The sequence below is a fragment of the Cyrtonyx montezumae genome, unplaced genomic scaffold (assembly GCF_038088225.1).
Source record: "Cyrtonyx montezumae isolate F1298 unplaced genomic scaffold, pur_monq_1.0 scaffold_3, whole genome shotgun sequence".
Taxonomy (NCBI): domain Eukaryota; kingdom Metazoa; phylum Chordata; class Aves; order Galliformes; family Odontophoridae; genus Cyrtonyx; species Cyrtonyx montezumae.
The window spans coordinates 76,799,067-76,817,627 of record NW_027072034.1 but is presented as its reverse complement, the minus strand read 5'-3'; the positions used below and the strand labels follow the sequence as shown (position 1 = coordinate 76,817,627).

The following is an 18,561-nucleotide window of genomic DNA, read 5'->3' as shown; positions in this document are numbered from 1 at the left end:
GGCAATGTATGTCCAGTTCCTTATAAGGAGGAGTGGAGGAAATCAGTGTTTGTGGCAGATAGAATGTAGATCCTTCTGCACAGCAGTTGGGGAGGATGCCCTCTTGGTAGGATAGCAGCTGTCTTTTCATCTGCATCTCATCTCTCTTCTGTTTAGACAGGTCTGTTTGAGCTAGCCTGAAGACTAGCTTACCTTTGGAAATAAGTGCAGTTTGTTTCTGAAAAGCAACTCCATAAAAACGGCTTTGTAGTGTGTAGAGATGGTCTGTCTATAATATCTTTGGTCTTCTATACCTTTGCTGCTGTACTGCAGTTTACCCCATTAGTGAGTCAAAGGATGGCTTCCTGGTGGCCTGTGATAGTGGTATGCTTTGATGGCTGCTGTCATGTGAAGTGTCTTGGGACTATTGCTAGTAAAGAGTACTATCAAAGTAGGAACTATAACAGCTGAGCATGCTCTCAGTTTTCTCCCCTGAGAACTTCTGCATTTACTGTAATTTATTTCTGGTCACTGAAAAGACAACTCTTGCATCTTACGGTGAGTTGGCCCTGGCTGGTAAGAAAGTCACTATCTAGTCACTCACTCAGTCCCCCTACAGTGGGGATGGAGTGGAGAATCAGAAGAGCAAAAATGAGGAAAAAACATTGGTGGGTCTAGATAAAGACAATATAAGTGACTGAGGGGAGGGAGAAAGGGGGAAGAAGAAGGGAAAAATGGTAGAAATAATGCAAAAGCAATCACTCACCACCAACAAACACATGCCTAGCAAGTTCCTGAGCAACAACTACTTTGGAAACCTATCCCTAGTTGTACTGCTTAGTGTGGTGAGATGTGGTATGAAATATCTCTTTGTTTTGTTGGGGTCAGCTGTCATACCTGTGTCCTACCAACCTCTTGTTCACCTCCAGCCTCCTCAGTGGGGAGTCCAAGTGAGTAAACAGATAACCATGATAATATGCAAGCACTGTTCAGCAGCATCTAAAGCAGTGGGGTGTTATCAACACAGTTTTGATCACAAATTTAAAACAGCACAGCACATGCTGCTATGAAGAAAGTTGCCTCCATCCCAGTACACATCCAAAAGGGAGCATGTCTTCAAACAAACAAATATTTTGTTTTATGGTATGGCAAAGTTTAAAGTGGTCATTCTTCAAAGTGCTTTGGGACACTTAAGCATTAAAAGTTGGTGAATTGAAGTACAGCCTACTGAAGCCCACAGAAAGCCTTCAGGAGTCATGGCAACTTTCTACATTGTGCTTCCCTGTGAATGGCATCCTGTATTAGCAAAATGGGTTTTATAGTAGATACCGTAACTGTTATAGGTTTGGGGTTTTTTTTAGTCACTAATCGAAAGTATTTATTATTAATGTTGTCTATAGGTTCAGTCCAGTCTAAGAGAAAGAACTTATTCGCAAAAATTGTCAGCAAATGTAAGTACAGAAAGAAGAAGCTTAATGTTCCGGACAAAGGTACTGGTAGTGAATAACTTAGTTAAGGTTTTGGGCCATATGCTCTCTGAATTCAGTCTTGGGTAATGCTTCTAGGCAGAGGCTACTCAGCTCCCTGGTGTTTAATTGCTTTGATCCCTTACATCCGTGTCTCTTTTGATTCCACCAGCTCCTGGCTCCAGTTGATCGTATTACAGTACTCTAGTACAATGCTGTTTTGCTGATATTTGGTATCTCCAATTACAGTTTCCCTGTTCGGACTCCATGCAGCAGAGCTGGCAAAGAATGGGTAGTTCTGTATTTGGCTCGGAACATGGGCTCTTTCTTCCACTACTCATAACTCTAGTTCTTTGGATTCCCTTATCTCCATGCCTTTCTCTATCAGAGACCAGATTATTTGTCCTTGTTTTGGGAAGGCAAGGGGAGGAAAGAGCATAGTACACTGTTATTTATGAAAGGAATTTTCTATTTTTTTTTCCTGTAGCCTCTAGAACTAGAAATAAAGCATCCAACTTAAAACGAATCCTTCTCTGTGACATGCCTCTCAGCCGTCGCTTGAGTTTTTGGGACTCGGTTTTGAGCATTAGGGTGTCTGGATATGGCGTGCTGTAATATTGCAAAGATAACAAAAATAGAGCGTTGTTCTCCTGAGAGATTTAGAAATACAGAGATTAATAGTGAGCACAGTTCTTCTGGGAGCTGTGGAGTTTGTGGAAGTCACACCAGCCCAGTGGCCTCACAGGACAGGGCAAGGTTCTCAGCAGGTTGGTCTCCCAAGCTGGGAGGGAGCATGTGCCCAGAAATATGGAGCATATGAGCTTTTGGTTAGTTATGCATTGTCAGTTTGTTTTCTTGTCTGGTACTCACCTAAGCAGCTGCTTTTGTCCACAGTTTTTCCCAGAAGGAAATTCTTGGTGCCATTGATGATCCTGGTAGATGATGAGTGCAGATGTCCTTTCAGGTCCCAGCTATATTTTACCTTCTGTGTAATGGTTTATTTGGATTAGTTTTTGCTGGAAGGCAAATAGAAGTTCTGATTTTCATATCTGAACATTCCCCGCAGTGTTCTGTATTTGGCACTTCATAGATTCACTTCTTAATCTAAGGATTGGATGTGGAAGTTTTCTAGGAACTGAATAATCTATTAATCAATTGCTAGACACTTTGTATGTGCAAATGTGAGAGTGATCATAATTTGGCTTTTCACAGAGGACACTGAGCATGTCCTGTAGCTCATTCTGAGTAGTTCAAGCAGAAAGTGTAAATGAAGTGAGTTTCCCATGGAGTTCTGTTGTATTCTCAGGTTCGAGTATGACATGTTGACCTAACTGTTCACTCTTCTCTATTGGAAGTAACTGTGGGCATTGTCTCACAAGAAAAATGCAAAAAGGGTAGGATATTGGACATTTCTTCTAAAGATGTCTTCTCTTTTCATCCCAATGAGGTCAATGTCTTGAGTTTTCCATTTGGGAACAGAGTGTCATATGCAAGTGTTGTGTGTTGTGATACCCTTCGTGTTGCAGGTGTAAGCTTATCAGAACCATTTCTTGGATAGTAGAGGTTAAAGGTGATTTTCCTTCTCCATGAAATGACTGCCATCTTTTGGAGAGTTTTTAATCTTATTTATGTCCCTCAGTTGCTGGCAGTCACTGAAAGTCTATGGAATTGATTCAAACAGGGTGCAGGCTGAGCTATAGAAGTGAAGACTAATGTGATGCTATGTAAAATGTTGCCGATACTAAGCACCTACAAAAAAATATAAAAATCCAGCTGTAGTAACATAGAAACGTTCTGAGGGTCATATATTGCATGTCTGGTGGCACTGTCAGAAGAATTTGTCTTTGTTGGTTTCAATGTAGTGTTTGACCTCAGTCTTCAGAAAAGACTGTTTTTTTCACTTACACTTTCCCTCAACCTCTCTGAGGCTTTCTGTTTCTTATTTTGCAGTTTTGCTGCTCTGGCAGTATACTGCTCATCAAACTCTGTGATACTCAGGAACCTATTCACAAAAATTCACAGAAAGACTCAAATAGGTTTGAGTGAATATGGCATATTCTACTGAACCCTCTAGCATTCTCTGCATGTGTTCTAATAAAGCTATTAAAATTTAAGCTAATGTTGTCTAAGGTGGTGCCTGAACTACATTTTGCTTTGCTTTGTTGTTTGATGTCTGGATGTTTTGTGGTCTTATTTATCTTTTCCCAAATTTTGATTTCTGTAGTAGCTCTATTGTTGTTTTTGTTTTGTTTCGTTTTTTAAAGGTTGCCATTAGCCACAATGCCACAGTATAAAAAATCTTGGTACTCCTATACCTGTTTGGAATTTACCTTTCTGGCTGTATTTTGAAGTGTTATTGGAATGGAACGTGGTTTCTTTTTTTTTGTACAGAGTTAGGCAGTGAGCAAAAACTGTGGATGCATAATGTGGATTTACCTCGTTTGCACTTCACTACACAGTTAGAGTTTTCTATCAGTAGGCAATGTATGTCCAGTTCCTTATAAGGAGGAGTGGAGGAGATCAGTGTTTGTGGCAGATAGAATGTAGATCCTTCTGCACAGCAGTTGGGGAGGATGCCCTCCTGGTAGGATATCAGCTGTCTTTTCCTCTGCATCTCATCTCTCTTCTGTTTAGACAGGTCTGTTTGAGCTAGCCTGAAGACTAGCTTACCTTTGGAAATAAGTGCAGTTTGTTTCTGAAAAGCAACTCCATAAAAACGGCTTTGTAGTGTGTAGAGATGGTCTGTCTATAATATCTTTGGTCTTCTATACCTTTGCTGCTGTACTGCAGTTTACCCCATTAGTGAGTCAAAGGATGGCTTCCTGGTGGCCTGTGATAGTGGTATGCTTTGATGGCTGCTGTCATGTAAAGTGTCTTTGGACTATTGCTAGTAAAGAGTACTATCAAAGTAGGAACTATAACAGCTGAGCATGCTCTCAGTTTTCTCCCCTGAGAACTTCTGCATTTACTGTAATTTATTTCTGGTCACTGAAAAGACAACTCTTGCATCTTACGGTGAGTTGGCCCTGGCTGGTAAGAAAGTCACTATCTAGTCACTCACTCAGTCCCCCTACAGTGGGGATGGAGTGGAGAATCAGAAGAGCAAAAATGAGGAAAAAAGATTGGTGGGTCTCGATAAAGACAATTTAAGTGACTGAGGGGGGGGAGAAAAGGGGGAAGAAGAAGGGAAAAATGGTAGAAATAATGCAAAAGCAATCACTCACCACCAACAAACACATGCCTAGCAAGTTCCTGAGCAACAGCTACTTTGGAAACCTATCCGTAGTTATACTGCTTAGTGTGGTGAGATGTGGTATGAAATATCTCTTTGTTTTGTTGGGGTCAGCTGTCATACCTGTGTCCTACCAACCTCTTGTTCACCTCCAGCCTCCTCAGTGGGGAGTCCAAGTGAGTAAACAGATAACCATGATAATATGCAAGCACTGTTCAGCAACATCTAAAGCAGTGGGGTGTTATCAACACAGTTTTGATCACAAATTTAAAACAGCACAGTACATGCTGCTATGAAGAAAGTTGCCTCCATCCCAGTACACATCCAAAAGGGAGCATGTCTTCAAACAAACAAATATTTTGTTTTATGGTATGGCAAAGTTTAAAGAGGTCATTCTTCAAAGTGCTTTGGGACACTTAAGCATTAAAAGTTGGTGAATTGAAGTACAACCTACTGAAGCCCACAGAAAGCCTTCAGGAGTCATGGCAACTTTCTACATTGTGCTTCCCTGTGAATGGCATCCTGTATTAGCAAAATGGGTTTTATAGTAGATACCGTAACTGTTATAGGTTTGGGGTTTTTTTTAGTCACTAATCGAAAGTATTTATTATTAATGTTGTCTATAGGTTCAGTCCAGTCTAAGAGAAAGAACTTATTCGCAAAAATTGTCAGCAAATATAAGTACAAAAAGAAGAAGCTTAATGTTCCGGACAAAGGTACTGGTAGTGAATAATTTAGTTAAGGTTTTGGGCCATATGCTCTCTGAATTCAGTCTTGGGTAATGCTTCTAGGCAGAGGCTACTCAGCTCCCTGGTGTTTAATTGCTTTGATCCCTTACATCCGTGTCTGTTTTGATTCCACCAGCTCCTGGCTCCAGTTGATCGTATTACAGTACTCTAGTACAATGCTGTTTTGCTGATATTTGGTATCTCCAATTACATTTTCCCTGTTCGGACTCCATGCAGCAGAGCTGGCAAAGAATGGGTAGTTCTGTATTTGCCTCTGAACGTGGGCTCTTTCTTCCACTGCTCATAACTCTAGTTCTGTGGTTTCGCTTATCTCCATGCCTTTCTCTATCAGAGACCAGATTATTTGTCCTAGGTCAGACTACTTATTCATGTTGTTTGCTCTTTTCCCTCTGAATTCCTTCTGCCCAGAGCTCTGCAGACTGCAGCTGGTCAGACCATGAGAGCTGGTTTCTGCACCAGTTCTCAGAAATTCTCCTGCCAGCCCTGAACAAAAGTCTTAACCAACTTCCTATTTCCTCTTAGGTTGAAGATAACAACTACAGTTTAAATTCTGCCAGAGACTTCCTCTATCCCCCTGGTAAATCTTCAGAGTCTTTTGCTCGTTACAGTATTCTGATCCTACTTACTTACATCTTATAACTTCTAGGGTCATTTTCAGGTGTACAGGATGTACACAGTTATAACTAAGCCTTTTTCCAAGGCCTGTTTTTTATCTTATTTATTTATTTATTTTCCTGCTCCATGATATCCAGATCTTGGAGTAGAGTTCTCTCCCACACCATCCTGCTGGTGTAGCAGAGCCTCTCTGGTCACATTTATTTATAAGGCTCTATAAATTTCTTCCATTTATTTTTTTTTCCATCCATGTGTGTCCCATTTTAAGGTAATAAAAGGACAGTTTCCTCAGCATCTTTATGCTTACTCCCTTTCCCTAAGGCTCAGCCATCTCTCCTTTCCTGATGCAATGTTTTGTATCCTCTGTGATGCACTTGCACTGTTTTTCTTTATATGCTCTGCCAGCTCTGCTGCATTCAACAATGCAAATATTTTTAAATTACTTGTTCTTTTTCATGGGATTTGTGTAACAAACATATTGTGGGAGTTGCTCATAAGTAACTATCGTGCTTCCACACCAGAGTGAAAAAAATATCATCATGTGTTATCACTGGATGCCAGTCAATTTTTTTCGTCTGAATTATTAATAGACCGTAGAGATAAGTTCATATAAATAAGTAAAATTAAATTTTATGTTAAAAAGCAACATTAAATTAACCAACAGGAAAAGAAATAGAAGTATTTAATATAAGATTAAGTAAAAAATATCTGTAGATAAAACATGAAGTTTTTTAGATTAAAAGAAACCAGTCTGTTTTGTGAAGTATACACTATGATCAAAGATTAAAGCTTGACAAGTGTTGAATACACTGGCCTCATTCCAGTACAACAGAGACATGCCCCAGGAAATTGAGCATGTGAATAATATCGTAGTGTCTAAACATTAAGGATGTGTCTGTGGATTTGCTGGAGTAGGGCCAGTTTGCTATAAGTTCATCACAAGACTGAAGCAAAGGCATGAGAAGCTTGAACCTACCGGTCTTACACAGCCCACATGGAAATCATCAAAGGAAAGACACTGATATGTATATGTACACACACATACACGTGTTCAAGGGGAACTGTATTTTCTGAGTTAAAGTGGTGAAAATGTGGTGTCTTGACTACCATGACTGTATGATGAGGAACAGTTATCAGCCAAATGCAGTGTGGGTGTGACCTTGACATACATCATAGTTTCATGAGTTCTTTGGTAGTGTGGCCCTAAACTGTTTGAATCCCAGAATTATCCCATGTTCTGCTGCACTCAAGCTGGGAATCCCAGCGTGTTCATTTAAGTTAAAAAATATATAAGGGTTAGGTTGTTTGGTACTTCTGATGAGCCACGAATATATATGTTGTTACGGTTTTTATGAAGTTAATTTTGCTGGAGAAAGGAAACACTTGGATATCTCATAGCTGTAGAAGAAACACTTGTAAGTGTTGCTGTTAGTAGGGGTCATGCTGCCTTCATCTTTGACAGCTTGAGAATTGCTACAACCCCTGTTGCCAGATGTTGAAGAAATTATTTTTAATCTACCTGGTGTCTTACTGACACAGTTTCTGTGGTGTGCTCTGTCACTTTGTCATTCTATGGTCACAAAGGCAGATGATAGATAGCGCTTCAGTTTTGAGTGAGACCAGTAGCTGTTGAGTGGGCTCTTGAATTGAGCATTTTTATTGTAGACCTGCTTCTGTATTTGAGTGTGGTTTTGGTACTAGCATTTCCCAAAGGGAGTTCTGTCTGGTCTTATTCTTGTTCAGTATGGCATTAGGAAAGGAATGGGTTAAAGATGTGGTGTTATAAGACATGTTCTCGACACCACCTTTGCTGGTTTTGCCCTTGCTGCATCTATGCATCTTGCATCTGCAAGCTTTGCAGAAGTACTGATAGTTGGTAAAAAATTAGCAAAATCAGAGCAATGAGTCACATCTTTTATATCCTCACTTTTTCTCTCAATTGATTTTTGTGGTTGTTGGTTTTTTTCCTCCATATGTGTAAGACTTGAGTTAGAGCTATGCCAGTTTCTCATCTGCTGTGTTTTGTTCTGACTGATTTTTGTTGACTGGTATCTGCTGACTTTTGTTCTGGTATGCTACAGCTTGCACACTATGATGCAAGAAAGAACCAACCATAGATGGAGGCAATAAGAAGACTTAATGTGCTCTGTAGAACTGCAGAGTAGGGTAAACTGTCCATGTAAATTCTAAACAAACCTGGAGCAGGAAGCCATCTGGCTTGGAGCTCTAAGTGCTTTTTTTTTTCCCAAGTCATTTTTGTGACCATAATGTAAGTAGACCAGAAGGCCCAGATTTTCATATCATGTGCTCAGCTCCTCTTGCAAAAATAGCCCCCTAGTTCTGCATGCTCTGCTGTCACATTGTAAGCTAACCAAAGAAATGTTTGTAGGACTGAACAGTATAGATCGAATCTCATTTCATTTCTAGAAAGCATTCTCTTGAAAATTAGGTGAGTTCTACACTTTTGGTGCATGTAGGAGAGTGTGAAAGCAGAAGGGATACAAAATGGATTAAAGAAATGGCTAAAAAAATCAGAGGGAATTAAACTAGTTTAGCCCTAGCATTTCAGCATTGCAAATCAAAAGCTTCATTTAAAGCATCCAAATAGATAACCATTGTCCATGGAAGCAGTGGGGTACTGATTTCATGAAGGCAAAGCAGGATGAGGACCCTTGTTAGCACCTCACTTTGCCAGTCAGTTGTTCGTGGTGAGTTCAGTGCAAATGGTCTTGAGAGCCTTTAGTTTTGTGTGATTTCCTCTGAGTTAGGTTTTCTCTCTGCTTGGATAATGATCTGTAAAAAAGCACTGAAATTATCTCGCATCCCAACTTCCACCCAGACTGGTAGAAGAGTCTACTTGAGGAAAGCAGCTCTTCCCCTCAGCATCCACTCTTTTCACCCCAAAAGGGGGAGTGGGGGGAAGAAGAAACACAAAACCCCACTAATTTGCTGTTCATTCTCATTTCTTCCCCATTCGAGTTGCATGGCAACAATTTTACAACAGAATGATAACTTTCCTAAGCGTAGTGAACAATTATAGAGAACTCTAAGTCTCCTTTCAAGGAATGAGAAACCTTAAAACAGGGAGAGGGTACACTTAGTTTGTCAGCCACCTTCTGCTGTTTCTTAGTGAAACAATTAAGATATGATGTACTACTTCAAACTTACCTGTTGCAATTTTTTTATTTTTTTACCACTTTATGTCTTTAATAATGCTTTCTATTGCCTCTTTTTACTTTACCTTTCAAGACTTTATATTTTGTGGAGGTTTTTTGATGTATGTGATGTGTAAAATAAGAGGTGAATTTGAATAAGAACTGTCTATTGTCTTTGCCAATCAAGATAATTTCCAGCGAGCAGGCATAGCTCACGAAATAATACACATTTAACTAAAAAACGTACTCAAGTTCCTTTATTTCAGGTTTTCATTGTTGGAAATAATGTCTTTAATGGTTTTATTGAAAAAAAAAAAAGTTTGCATTGCTAAAATTAAAGCCATTATAAACTCAACCTTAGAATTAAACAGCACTGTCAAAGTAGTATCTAATTAGAGCAAATCCCTGAATGAGAATTAGCAAATACTGTCGGGCTACAACCAAGCCATTACATTAATACATAATCAACGCTTTTGAATTCCCAAATTAGAAATCTAGAGATAAAGCTGCCTGCTTAATTATACATTCCAATTAAGATTTTGGTCCCAGTCAGTGCAGTATGCTTATCTGAACATCTCACTATTAGCTAAATTGAATTATGTGAAAGTCACATTTATAGTCACTAGTGCTTCTTCTTGAATGTACTGCTTTTGGGCAGATGTTATTGCTATCACTTTGTATTCTTTAAAAAAAGAAAAAGGTTTACAACAAAACCCTGCTCTGCAGTGTGCCAGAATATGTGGGTAAACTCTGAGGTAGACTCATTGAAATGGTGTGCATTTTTCAAAATAAAGAGCATAAATAAATTCAGAAAAGTTTTATGAGAAAATACACAAAGGTGAATTTAAGAACATTAAGTTTTGTAACATTTCCAGATGCTTTTACATGTGTGCACTAGATCTGTTTGTATTCTTATGCCATAAGACATTAAAAGTAAAACAAGGTTCCCCTCCAAGAAAGCACAGGGCATCTGATTGCAGGACTAAGACGTGTTATAGCTATTCTCTTCAGCCAGTTCCCAGGCTCATAGTTAGCATTCAAAGAAACTACCAAAAGAAGAGAGTTTATATTAGCCATTTCTAACCAGTATGTAAACAGTAAATGTTACTAAAATGAAACGTGGACAAAGTCCATGCAGCTTTGTTGGCTGCTGTGTGTGTGGTCTATGAGGTTTGGTGCTCTTGCATGACGTTCCCAGCCTCAGTGTAGGAGGCTGGTCTTGTTCAGTGCTTAACTCTTCTGAAAGTGCAGTTGCTGGCACTCACCTGAAGTTTTGCACGTCGTTTTCTGCTTGTCCTGTCAATTCACAGAGTGAATAAATGGTTTTTAGACATTTCTTGAGAACGGGAACAAAGTTTGAAGGAAACGGTGGGGAAGTGGAAGCAAAATGTAGACATGGTAACAGCTGTGAAATAAAGGACTGTTAAAAAGAGATGAGCTGTAACCTGATGAGTAGTAAAGAAAATAACGAGTTGAAAATGCACAGAAATATGAGATGGAAATGTCAGGAAAAGTTGTTATCATTCAAGAGGCACTGCATCTGGGAGAAAAACAACCTGTGGTCTTGGTGAAGATGCCGTGAGTGCTCTCGATTTCAAAATAGCCTAGAGACACCTCTAAGAAGTAACCTGGGCACACCCTTTTTTTATAACCTTATCTTTCTGTAATCACAGAAGTGTGGTGATGCTTTTCAAAGGAGAAAATCTGCCCCAGATTGGATTTATGAACTTGTGAAACCCATTGGTATTAGCAGTATGGTTTATTAGCTCACTGGAAATGGCAGGCAGTTTGAGACTGTATGCTGATCTCAGACTTTGGAAACCTAAGTACAGCCTGTGATTGCTATCTGACCAATTTCTACATGAACAAGAATAAAGTTAGTGTCTAGTGAGGTGAAAATCTGTGCTCGTGTTCTTCTTCATGTTGGAAAGCTGCTTTGAAATGTCAACACTGGTACTGTTGAAAGAGGTTCAAACAGTTCAGTCTGCACTCACTTTATGTATGCAGTAATCCTGTTGCAGTATTTTGTCCTGTGCTTATTTTCTTTTCTTTTTAGCGTTCTTGTATTGGAGTGATCTGGCTTGGCTTTTGTATTTGTTGCATTTGGGTATTTGTAAGTTTTATTGTTTTGTAGGAGGCAGCATTTCCTTCTGCTTAAAGGAAGTGACGTAGAGTAACTTGAGAGAGAACTTTGAGGGTTATTCAGGAATTCCTGAATGCCATTTGTGATTCTGGTTATGAATGAAGATAAGTTTGTGTGAGGACTCTAGCTGTTATCTTTCCTTAAATGTGTTTTGTCCTTTAACTACTCATTGGCATCTTCTGTTGTAGCATGCTGTACACTGTCTGATGTACAAACTGAAATGCTACTGCCTGTCTGACGGTTTCCTTTGCAAATGTTAAAAACTTGAACCTCCTCAGAAAACTTCTGCTACTATTCCAGTGCAAGCCCCTGCAGCATCAAGATGATATTTTGCCTTGTATTGTGTTCTGAGTACATAATGTAGATATTTACAAAATGTTAAATGAGTATAGCTAGGAGTTGTATTTTAAATTTAGATTAATTTATTTTTTTCTTTTTCAGCCATATTCTCAGTAGACAGAAATTCCAGTGAGCTTGCCTGGAGGAATAAAATTTGTATATCTGCCCTAAACACTCCAGAGCCAGCAATGATGCATGAGCCTTTAGTTGGCAGCCAGAAAAGGAAAGCAAGGAAAACTAAGATCACTCATCTTGTTCGAACAGCAGATGGTCGAGTGTCACCAGCAGGAGGGACACTGGGTAAGGAAATGGTAGTTTAAATTTTGTTAAAATTGAATAGTTGGAGGTGATATTAGAAGACAAGGAACTAATTAGGAAATGCTTTATCAGCCAGCACATTCTCAGACCTTCTCAGAAAGATCATTCTGTAAAATGCAGGTATTGATCAACTGTGAAATGGTTGCATCCGTAATGGCCAACTTCATTTGTTTGGCTGCCCGCATCTGTCTTCTCTCCCTGGGTATTTTTCTAAGAGGTGATTACAAAGAGAAATGACAAACAATTGCATTTCGTAATTTCTTTCCAGTCTGGCAAAGAAATCATACTGCACCTAGTTATATAGCATAAAAACAAATGCTGTGGCATGATAATCAGTGTGAAAGCCTCAGCAGTTAAGATAATCTTTCAGGACTTCTGTATCTTAAATGTACACAGAGACACAAGCTCTGTTGACTGACCTGGAGGATCAAACTTAGCAGAATCCAAAGTCAGTAAACTGCTTCATGAACCTCTTCATACTTCAGCCATTAGCTTGGTTCTGAAGAGGTTGCATCATGGACTGATTTCACTAGCAAAATCAAAGTCCTGAAGGTGAAGTTTCTGTTATCACTGACCTGGTCAATACATCAGTGTGCTGCTATGAATGTAAGGGCTAGACTTGCAAGCTTAACTCTCTTTTGTTGCAGAGGAAAAGCCAAAAGATCTTCCACAATGTAGTCTTCAAAAAGCGTCGAGTGCAGAAACAGACTGCAACAGTGAATGCTCCGGAAATACAGAGACACAAGAAAATCATAGTATTACATCAGATATGCCAGCAGTGTCTGCATTTTTTAGCTTAGCTGCTCTGGCAGAGGTAGCAGCAATGGAAAATGTACACAGGTATGATTTTCTTTTCTACTTGATGCCGGAACATTCAGAAAGCATGCAAATTGCATAGTGTTTGATTTGGCCTGTGCTTCCTCCTCCACTGCTTTCTCTGAATGTCTCTTTTCTACCACGAGCTTCCTAGTATTAAGTCAACACCTCCGTGATACTGTAATCTATTTCAGAAGTCCATAAAATGTTCCTCCTTGGTAAACTTCTATCCCAAATTTGGTATATAAACCACTTGATATGCTCTTTGAAATCCTAATACTGGAGAGTTTCTAGTTTTCAGACACCGTTTGTCAAAAAATAGATTTAAATAGCTATTGCACGCTGTTGTCTATGTCTCTGTGGCCTAAGACTGCATGGAGAATTTCATATAACTTTAACACAGATTTTTTTTTACCAAGCATGACTGAATGAAGCTCGCTTGTTATTTTTACTCTTGTGCTTTGCTGTGTAGGAGGGAAAGCATCTGCAGAATGTCCTCAGAGCAGAACAGCTCTGAGTGGTGGAAAGTCACATTACTTTGGACTGGTCTCTTATTTTAAGAGTTAGGCCATCCGTACAAATAACATGGAGAATACACAGATCCCTTAGGCCTGTTGAGTCAGGTTAGCCAGCACGGTCAGATCTTGCATTCTAGACCTGTGATGGGAGGAAATGAATGACTGCAAGTCTTCTTTAGCTCTTAATTATCCATTATCGACCTTTGATCTGTCTGTTGGAGATAGGATGGCCTATATCCTTTGCTGCAGTGGAAAGTCAGTAAAACAAATCTCAGGTCAGTTTGAAACCATTCAAAGCCTTAGCAAATTGATTGTAGCAGATTACTGGCTACCTAGGAAACCACAAGGCAGCGACTGATGAGGCCATTCACAACCTCAGGACCTGCTGTTGATCTTGTGGCCCCTGTTGTGCAATCCAGTTCTGTGTATTTAGACTTCATGTGAAACACTGAAAGGCTTTTTTTTAGAAGCTTTAAGGGCACCAAGAAAGTCTGATGAACCCACCCTGGTACCTTTTCTCTGCTGAAGCTGTTACTTTGTTTAAACAATAGCATTTCAAGTGAGAAATCAGCCCAGACTTTTTTCCCAGTTTTGCTGAACAGCAGACTGCTATCAAGACTGCAGAAGTAATGAACTTGTTTATGTCATCTTTTTTTTGTCTGGAAGCCACGAAGCAAGACTTGGGGAAGTGCTGTCCTGAGTTCTGCTGTCACTCACATCCTTGTGGTTTCATTGATTTCCAGTGATGCTGAGAGATGAACTGCACAAGAGTGACAAGATTCACTTGGGATATTGCACTCCTTGTTCTTCTAAAAGTTTTTCTCCTCCATTTTTCCTTGCTAGAACGAATGTTTTGAACCAGTGTTTTACTTATCCTTCTTTTGGGTCTTCCTTACCTACAAGCATATTTTATCATCTCATCATGCAGTTAGAGCAATGTGGCGCCTTCCATGGGGCCTGAAAACACCAAAGCAGCAAATGTCTAGCAACTGTTGGAAATTCCTGCTTCTATCACTAGTGAAATGAAAATGGAGACTCCTTCCAAGAAACAACTTTGCCAACTTTACAATAAGTCTCTTGCAAAGTTGGCAAATGGAAGTCAAAAGAGAAACCTGAATCTAACGGGCTACATGCTTCTCTAACTTCTACTCTGATGACTGTTTATTATCTGCACAACTTCTTTCTTTATTTCTGAATAACTGGAAATGAGAAGAATAGCATTAGAGGTTTGATCGTTGTGTCTTTTTCAGTCTAAATTGAGTTATTATATAATTTTACAAAGCCTTTGGCCTTGGAAGCCAGAGTCCTTTCTAAGTGTAATTCAGCTTGTCTGGAAGTGACAGCATGGTTTTCATTTGAATGTTTAGCTTTGGTTTGCACCTTAGGTAAGCACTTGTGATCCTGAGCTGTATTTTGTACCATGGCCACTTCACTGTACTCAGGGTGTGCAAAGTACATCTGTACATACATTTCTGCAGAGTCCTTAGATCTGCCAAATTGTGATCGAAATGGCCTTCTTGTAAGTAAGAATTAGGCTTCAGATTTTCATTGCTGTAAGTGACGCATAATGTGACAATAATAGAGTCTGGCTAGAGAAATTAGATAACAGGCGGTGACAAGCTTTTTGCATGCATTTTCAAAGGCAAGTTGCAGAGGAGTTTTCTCAGGTCCATCTGCCTCAAAGACTGATGTTGCTTTCCAGAGTGTAATTCTGGTGTGGTTTATTTTTATGATACCCAGTGCCAGGGGATCATTTGTAAATTAACACTGCTGAAGTAATGAAAGAGATGTTGTGCTGAGCTGATGAAGTGTTAAGTCATGAAACTTGGAGTCATCCCAACGTGTAACTGCTGATAGGTACATTTTCGTGTTGCTTAAAAGCTGGCCATTGACTCTCATTAACATGACATATGCCTCTGTGGCATTTGCCATCTTTTGCTGTACATGAGCTGTGCTCTTCACTTCTGAAGGAGGAAACCACTCACTTAGAAAATGTGTAACAGCACTCGTGTGCTCTTTACTTACTCTTTGGCCACGCTTCTTGTTTTGTGTAGTCAAATACCATCAAGAGTTGTCTGACTTTGCATTGTGTTGCAGGTTGTCCTCAGGATATTTTCTTACCATTGCAGGAATACTTGTAAAAAGTTTGTAGCCAGCATCTGTGCCAACATCTGTGGCATCATAGTTATGGTGCTGCAGCACTGGATGTTAAACTGCATCGCACGCTGTGTCTTTCCTGTCTGATAAAATCATTCCCATGCTCTGAATAACGGTGGGTTTCTTTTCTTCTTTGCAGAAATCAGAGGGCCACACCTCTCCCACATGATGGACAGCCAAATGAAATGTCTCAGGCTCCAGTGCTTATTTCCTGCGCTGACCAGTGAAGCTCCACTTTATTGTAAAACATTGTGCTTTACCTAATATCCTAGCCTTGTCTTTACCAAGGGAAGCTAGTCAGTCCGTGTGATGGAAAATATAGACTGCAAGCAAGTGCTTATTGCTCTGAGTGGCCCAGAATTCACTGGAAGCCAGACATTAGCAACTTGGGCCAGGTCCTCAAATCGGAACCCAGTATGTAGGAGGGTGATATTATTTGTCTATTAATGAACAAGAATTGAATGATCCCAGAGCTTGCTTTCTATTGAAGGCTTTTAAACAGTACATAGGTGGTTGCTATGAAGAAGGCTGCCTTTACTGTTAGTTCACACAGCATCTCTTTTACCAACCAGAGAGTATGGCAACTAGTTTCATATAATGCCTAGTTAAATGAAAATGAAAAAAAATCAACAACAACAAAAACACTGACGCACTGCACTAGTTATTATTAGATATTCTTAGTCATTTTTGTACATGAAGATTTAAGTTCTAAGATGGTTTATATTAATAGGTTATGCCTACGTTTATATTGTAGAATGAATATAAAACCTGTTCCAGAGAACTCAAGGCAGCCTGGACAGATGTACCATTGTTAGCGGTGTTTGGGCAGCCACGTGGTCCAGATGTTCTGCACTTTTATATTTGCCACCAGAGTGGTAGAGTTTACTGGCAAAAATTCTGACAGGCTATGTTTGGGTTTTGTTTCTTTTTTAATTTAGCTTTGAATAACCAGGATGATGTGCATTAGAAAAAGGAGTGGTGTATGGAAAAGAAAAATACTGCAGAGAACTGACTTGTCTTTCATGCCTTGGAAGGTTCCTTTATTTTTGCATAGATATCTGAGTGACTTGGTGAAACTTTCCTGTAAACAGAAAGTACTGCAAATATGTTTTTCAAAAGTGACCTTAGTATTATTTCACCATTCTGAAAAACCTAAAAGCATGACTTTTCAATCTACATGTACACTGATAAGCATACCTTTTACATTTTGAAGACACTGGCGTTGTTGTAGTTACTATGCACAGACAGCTTCAGAGTTTGTATCAAGGGCCAATTACAGTTTGTGTTGGTCAAGGGGGAAAGTTTTATGCAGATAAACTACAACTGAAGAGTAATGGTTGACTGAATTCAGACTACCACAGATCCATCTGCCAGCTTCTGTCTTTGCTTACGTTGAATTTTTGTGGTTTGCTCTCATAGATACATCCCAAAAGCCAGGCCAATTGTATCACTTGGCCTGCTGTCTTCACTATTTTGACTTACACTATTGTATAACCAAGCATTGATTCCTACCAACAGATGCAAAACGATCACTAGTAATTAATCTAAAGCTACAAATTCAGCAGGGTACTTCTTCAATAGCACAAGATGTTTCCCTAATTTTTGCATTGTAGCACAACAATTTACCAAATTGGACTCCAGCAATAATTTTATATTAGTCTTCGTCATACTGGCTGAATTTTTGATAGTATTAGATTGAGTTTGAAGTTCTTTGAACTAAGTCTTTAAATGATGCGAGTTTACATCATTCTATCAGGCATTCTTATTTATACTTGACTGAATTGATAATATGTTTTGGGGTTATTTTGTAACTAATTTGATGTAATAGCCATATGGACAGTAACTCTATTAATGCTTGCAAGGTTTAGCCTTTCATTGTTGTAGCTAAGTCTTTGGTTCACTGTTGGGAAACAATATAACGAGGTACCACAGGAGTTGTAACAGAGGATTAAAGGTTTGACTAGGGTAGACAGCTTGGAAAGTCTCACTAAAACAGCACCATCAAAGATGCATGTGTTGGAAGAAGGGAACATCGACAAAAGAAGAACAAAATTTCAGAGCCAATGAGTCAGTGAAAAGGCTTTTTAAAAATTCAGGTGAATATATGACTAAGAGCCCCTCAAATGCCATTGTAGCCGATGGCAGTATTTTTAATAAGATTTTATTAAAGTTTTATAAGTTATTTTAACAAGACAGGAAAAAAACTAAAGACTTTAAACTGTCGGGTCACAGCAAGGTGGCTGTTGGAGTTTTGGACCACTTTATAATTAGCTGAAATCCAAATATGTTACAGTGCAGGCCGTTCACCTTGACAATGGTACTAACTTATTTCTCTAGAAACCTTTAGAGTAGATATATTTTTGTCAAAGCACCCCATCCTTCCTCAATTTAAATTTCAATATTGTTCCTGAAGATATTTCTGTATATTAATGGTACCTTTTTTAAAAGAAACAGAAAATTACTTTTTTCTATATGAATTAATATCTTACTTGATCTGCTTTTCCTTGACTTTCCCTTAGAGAGGGGGTAGGGTTGGGTCAGTTTACTGGATATGACTGTTTTCAGATACTTATAAACCTTTTTGTAGATATGCTTAATTTTTAAGCGATTAGGCACTGAGAGTAGCAGAAATCCTGCAAAGCTTTATAGTTCACTAGGCATTTGCCTTTGTTGGTTCTCTGAGTGACGTCTTGATTTCAGTAGCTAGAGTTTTCCCTGAATCTACTAGAAGGGGTATCAGTATTTTCAGGTAACAAAGTCTGTTAGCACAACAAAAATTTCAGACCAATATCTTACTGTATTGGGGTTGGGTTTTTTTTTTCCTTGTTTGTTTTGTTTTAATTTTTATTAATTTCAGCTGCTTTTGTTTTGGAAAAATCATATTGCTATTGTGTGTACTTCAGTATACCAGCAAACACTGTTACCTGTTAACACATTGTCCACAAATGCCTCTAGAAAAGAAATTGTTGCACCTTATGTATATCTCAAGCAAACCAAAATATGATGCTTTTCTGCTTTGTTTATTCTGAATATGTTGTATCATACTTTACTGAACCCATTTTAACTTAGCTAAA

General features: G+C 39.0%; 1 protein-coding gene across 1 annotated transcript in view; it reads left to right on the top strand.

The window, feature by feature from the left end:
* The window catches only part of BBX (BBX high mobility group box domain containing), a 125,730-nt gene extending 108,034 nt beyond the window's left edge, over positions 1-17,696 (top strand). The window contains exons 14-16 of the mRNA XM_065741976.1: positions 11,781-11,978; positions 12,644-12,836; positions 15,627-17,696. Coding sequence (XP_065598048.1) covers positions 11,781-11,978; positions 12,644-12,836; positions 15,627-15,714 — 479 coding nt within the window. The 3' untranslated portion in view covers positions 15,715-17,696. The remainder of the gene's footprint in view (positions 1-11,780; positions 11,979-12,643; positions 12,837-15,626) is intronic.
* The last annotated feature ends 865 nt before the right edge of the window (positions 17,697-18,561 follow it).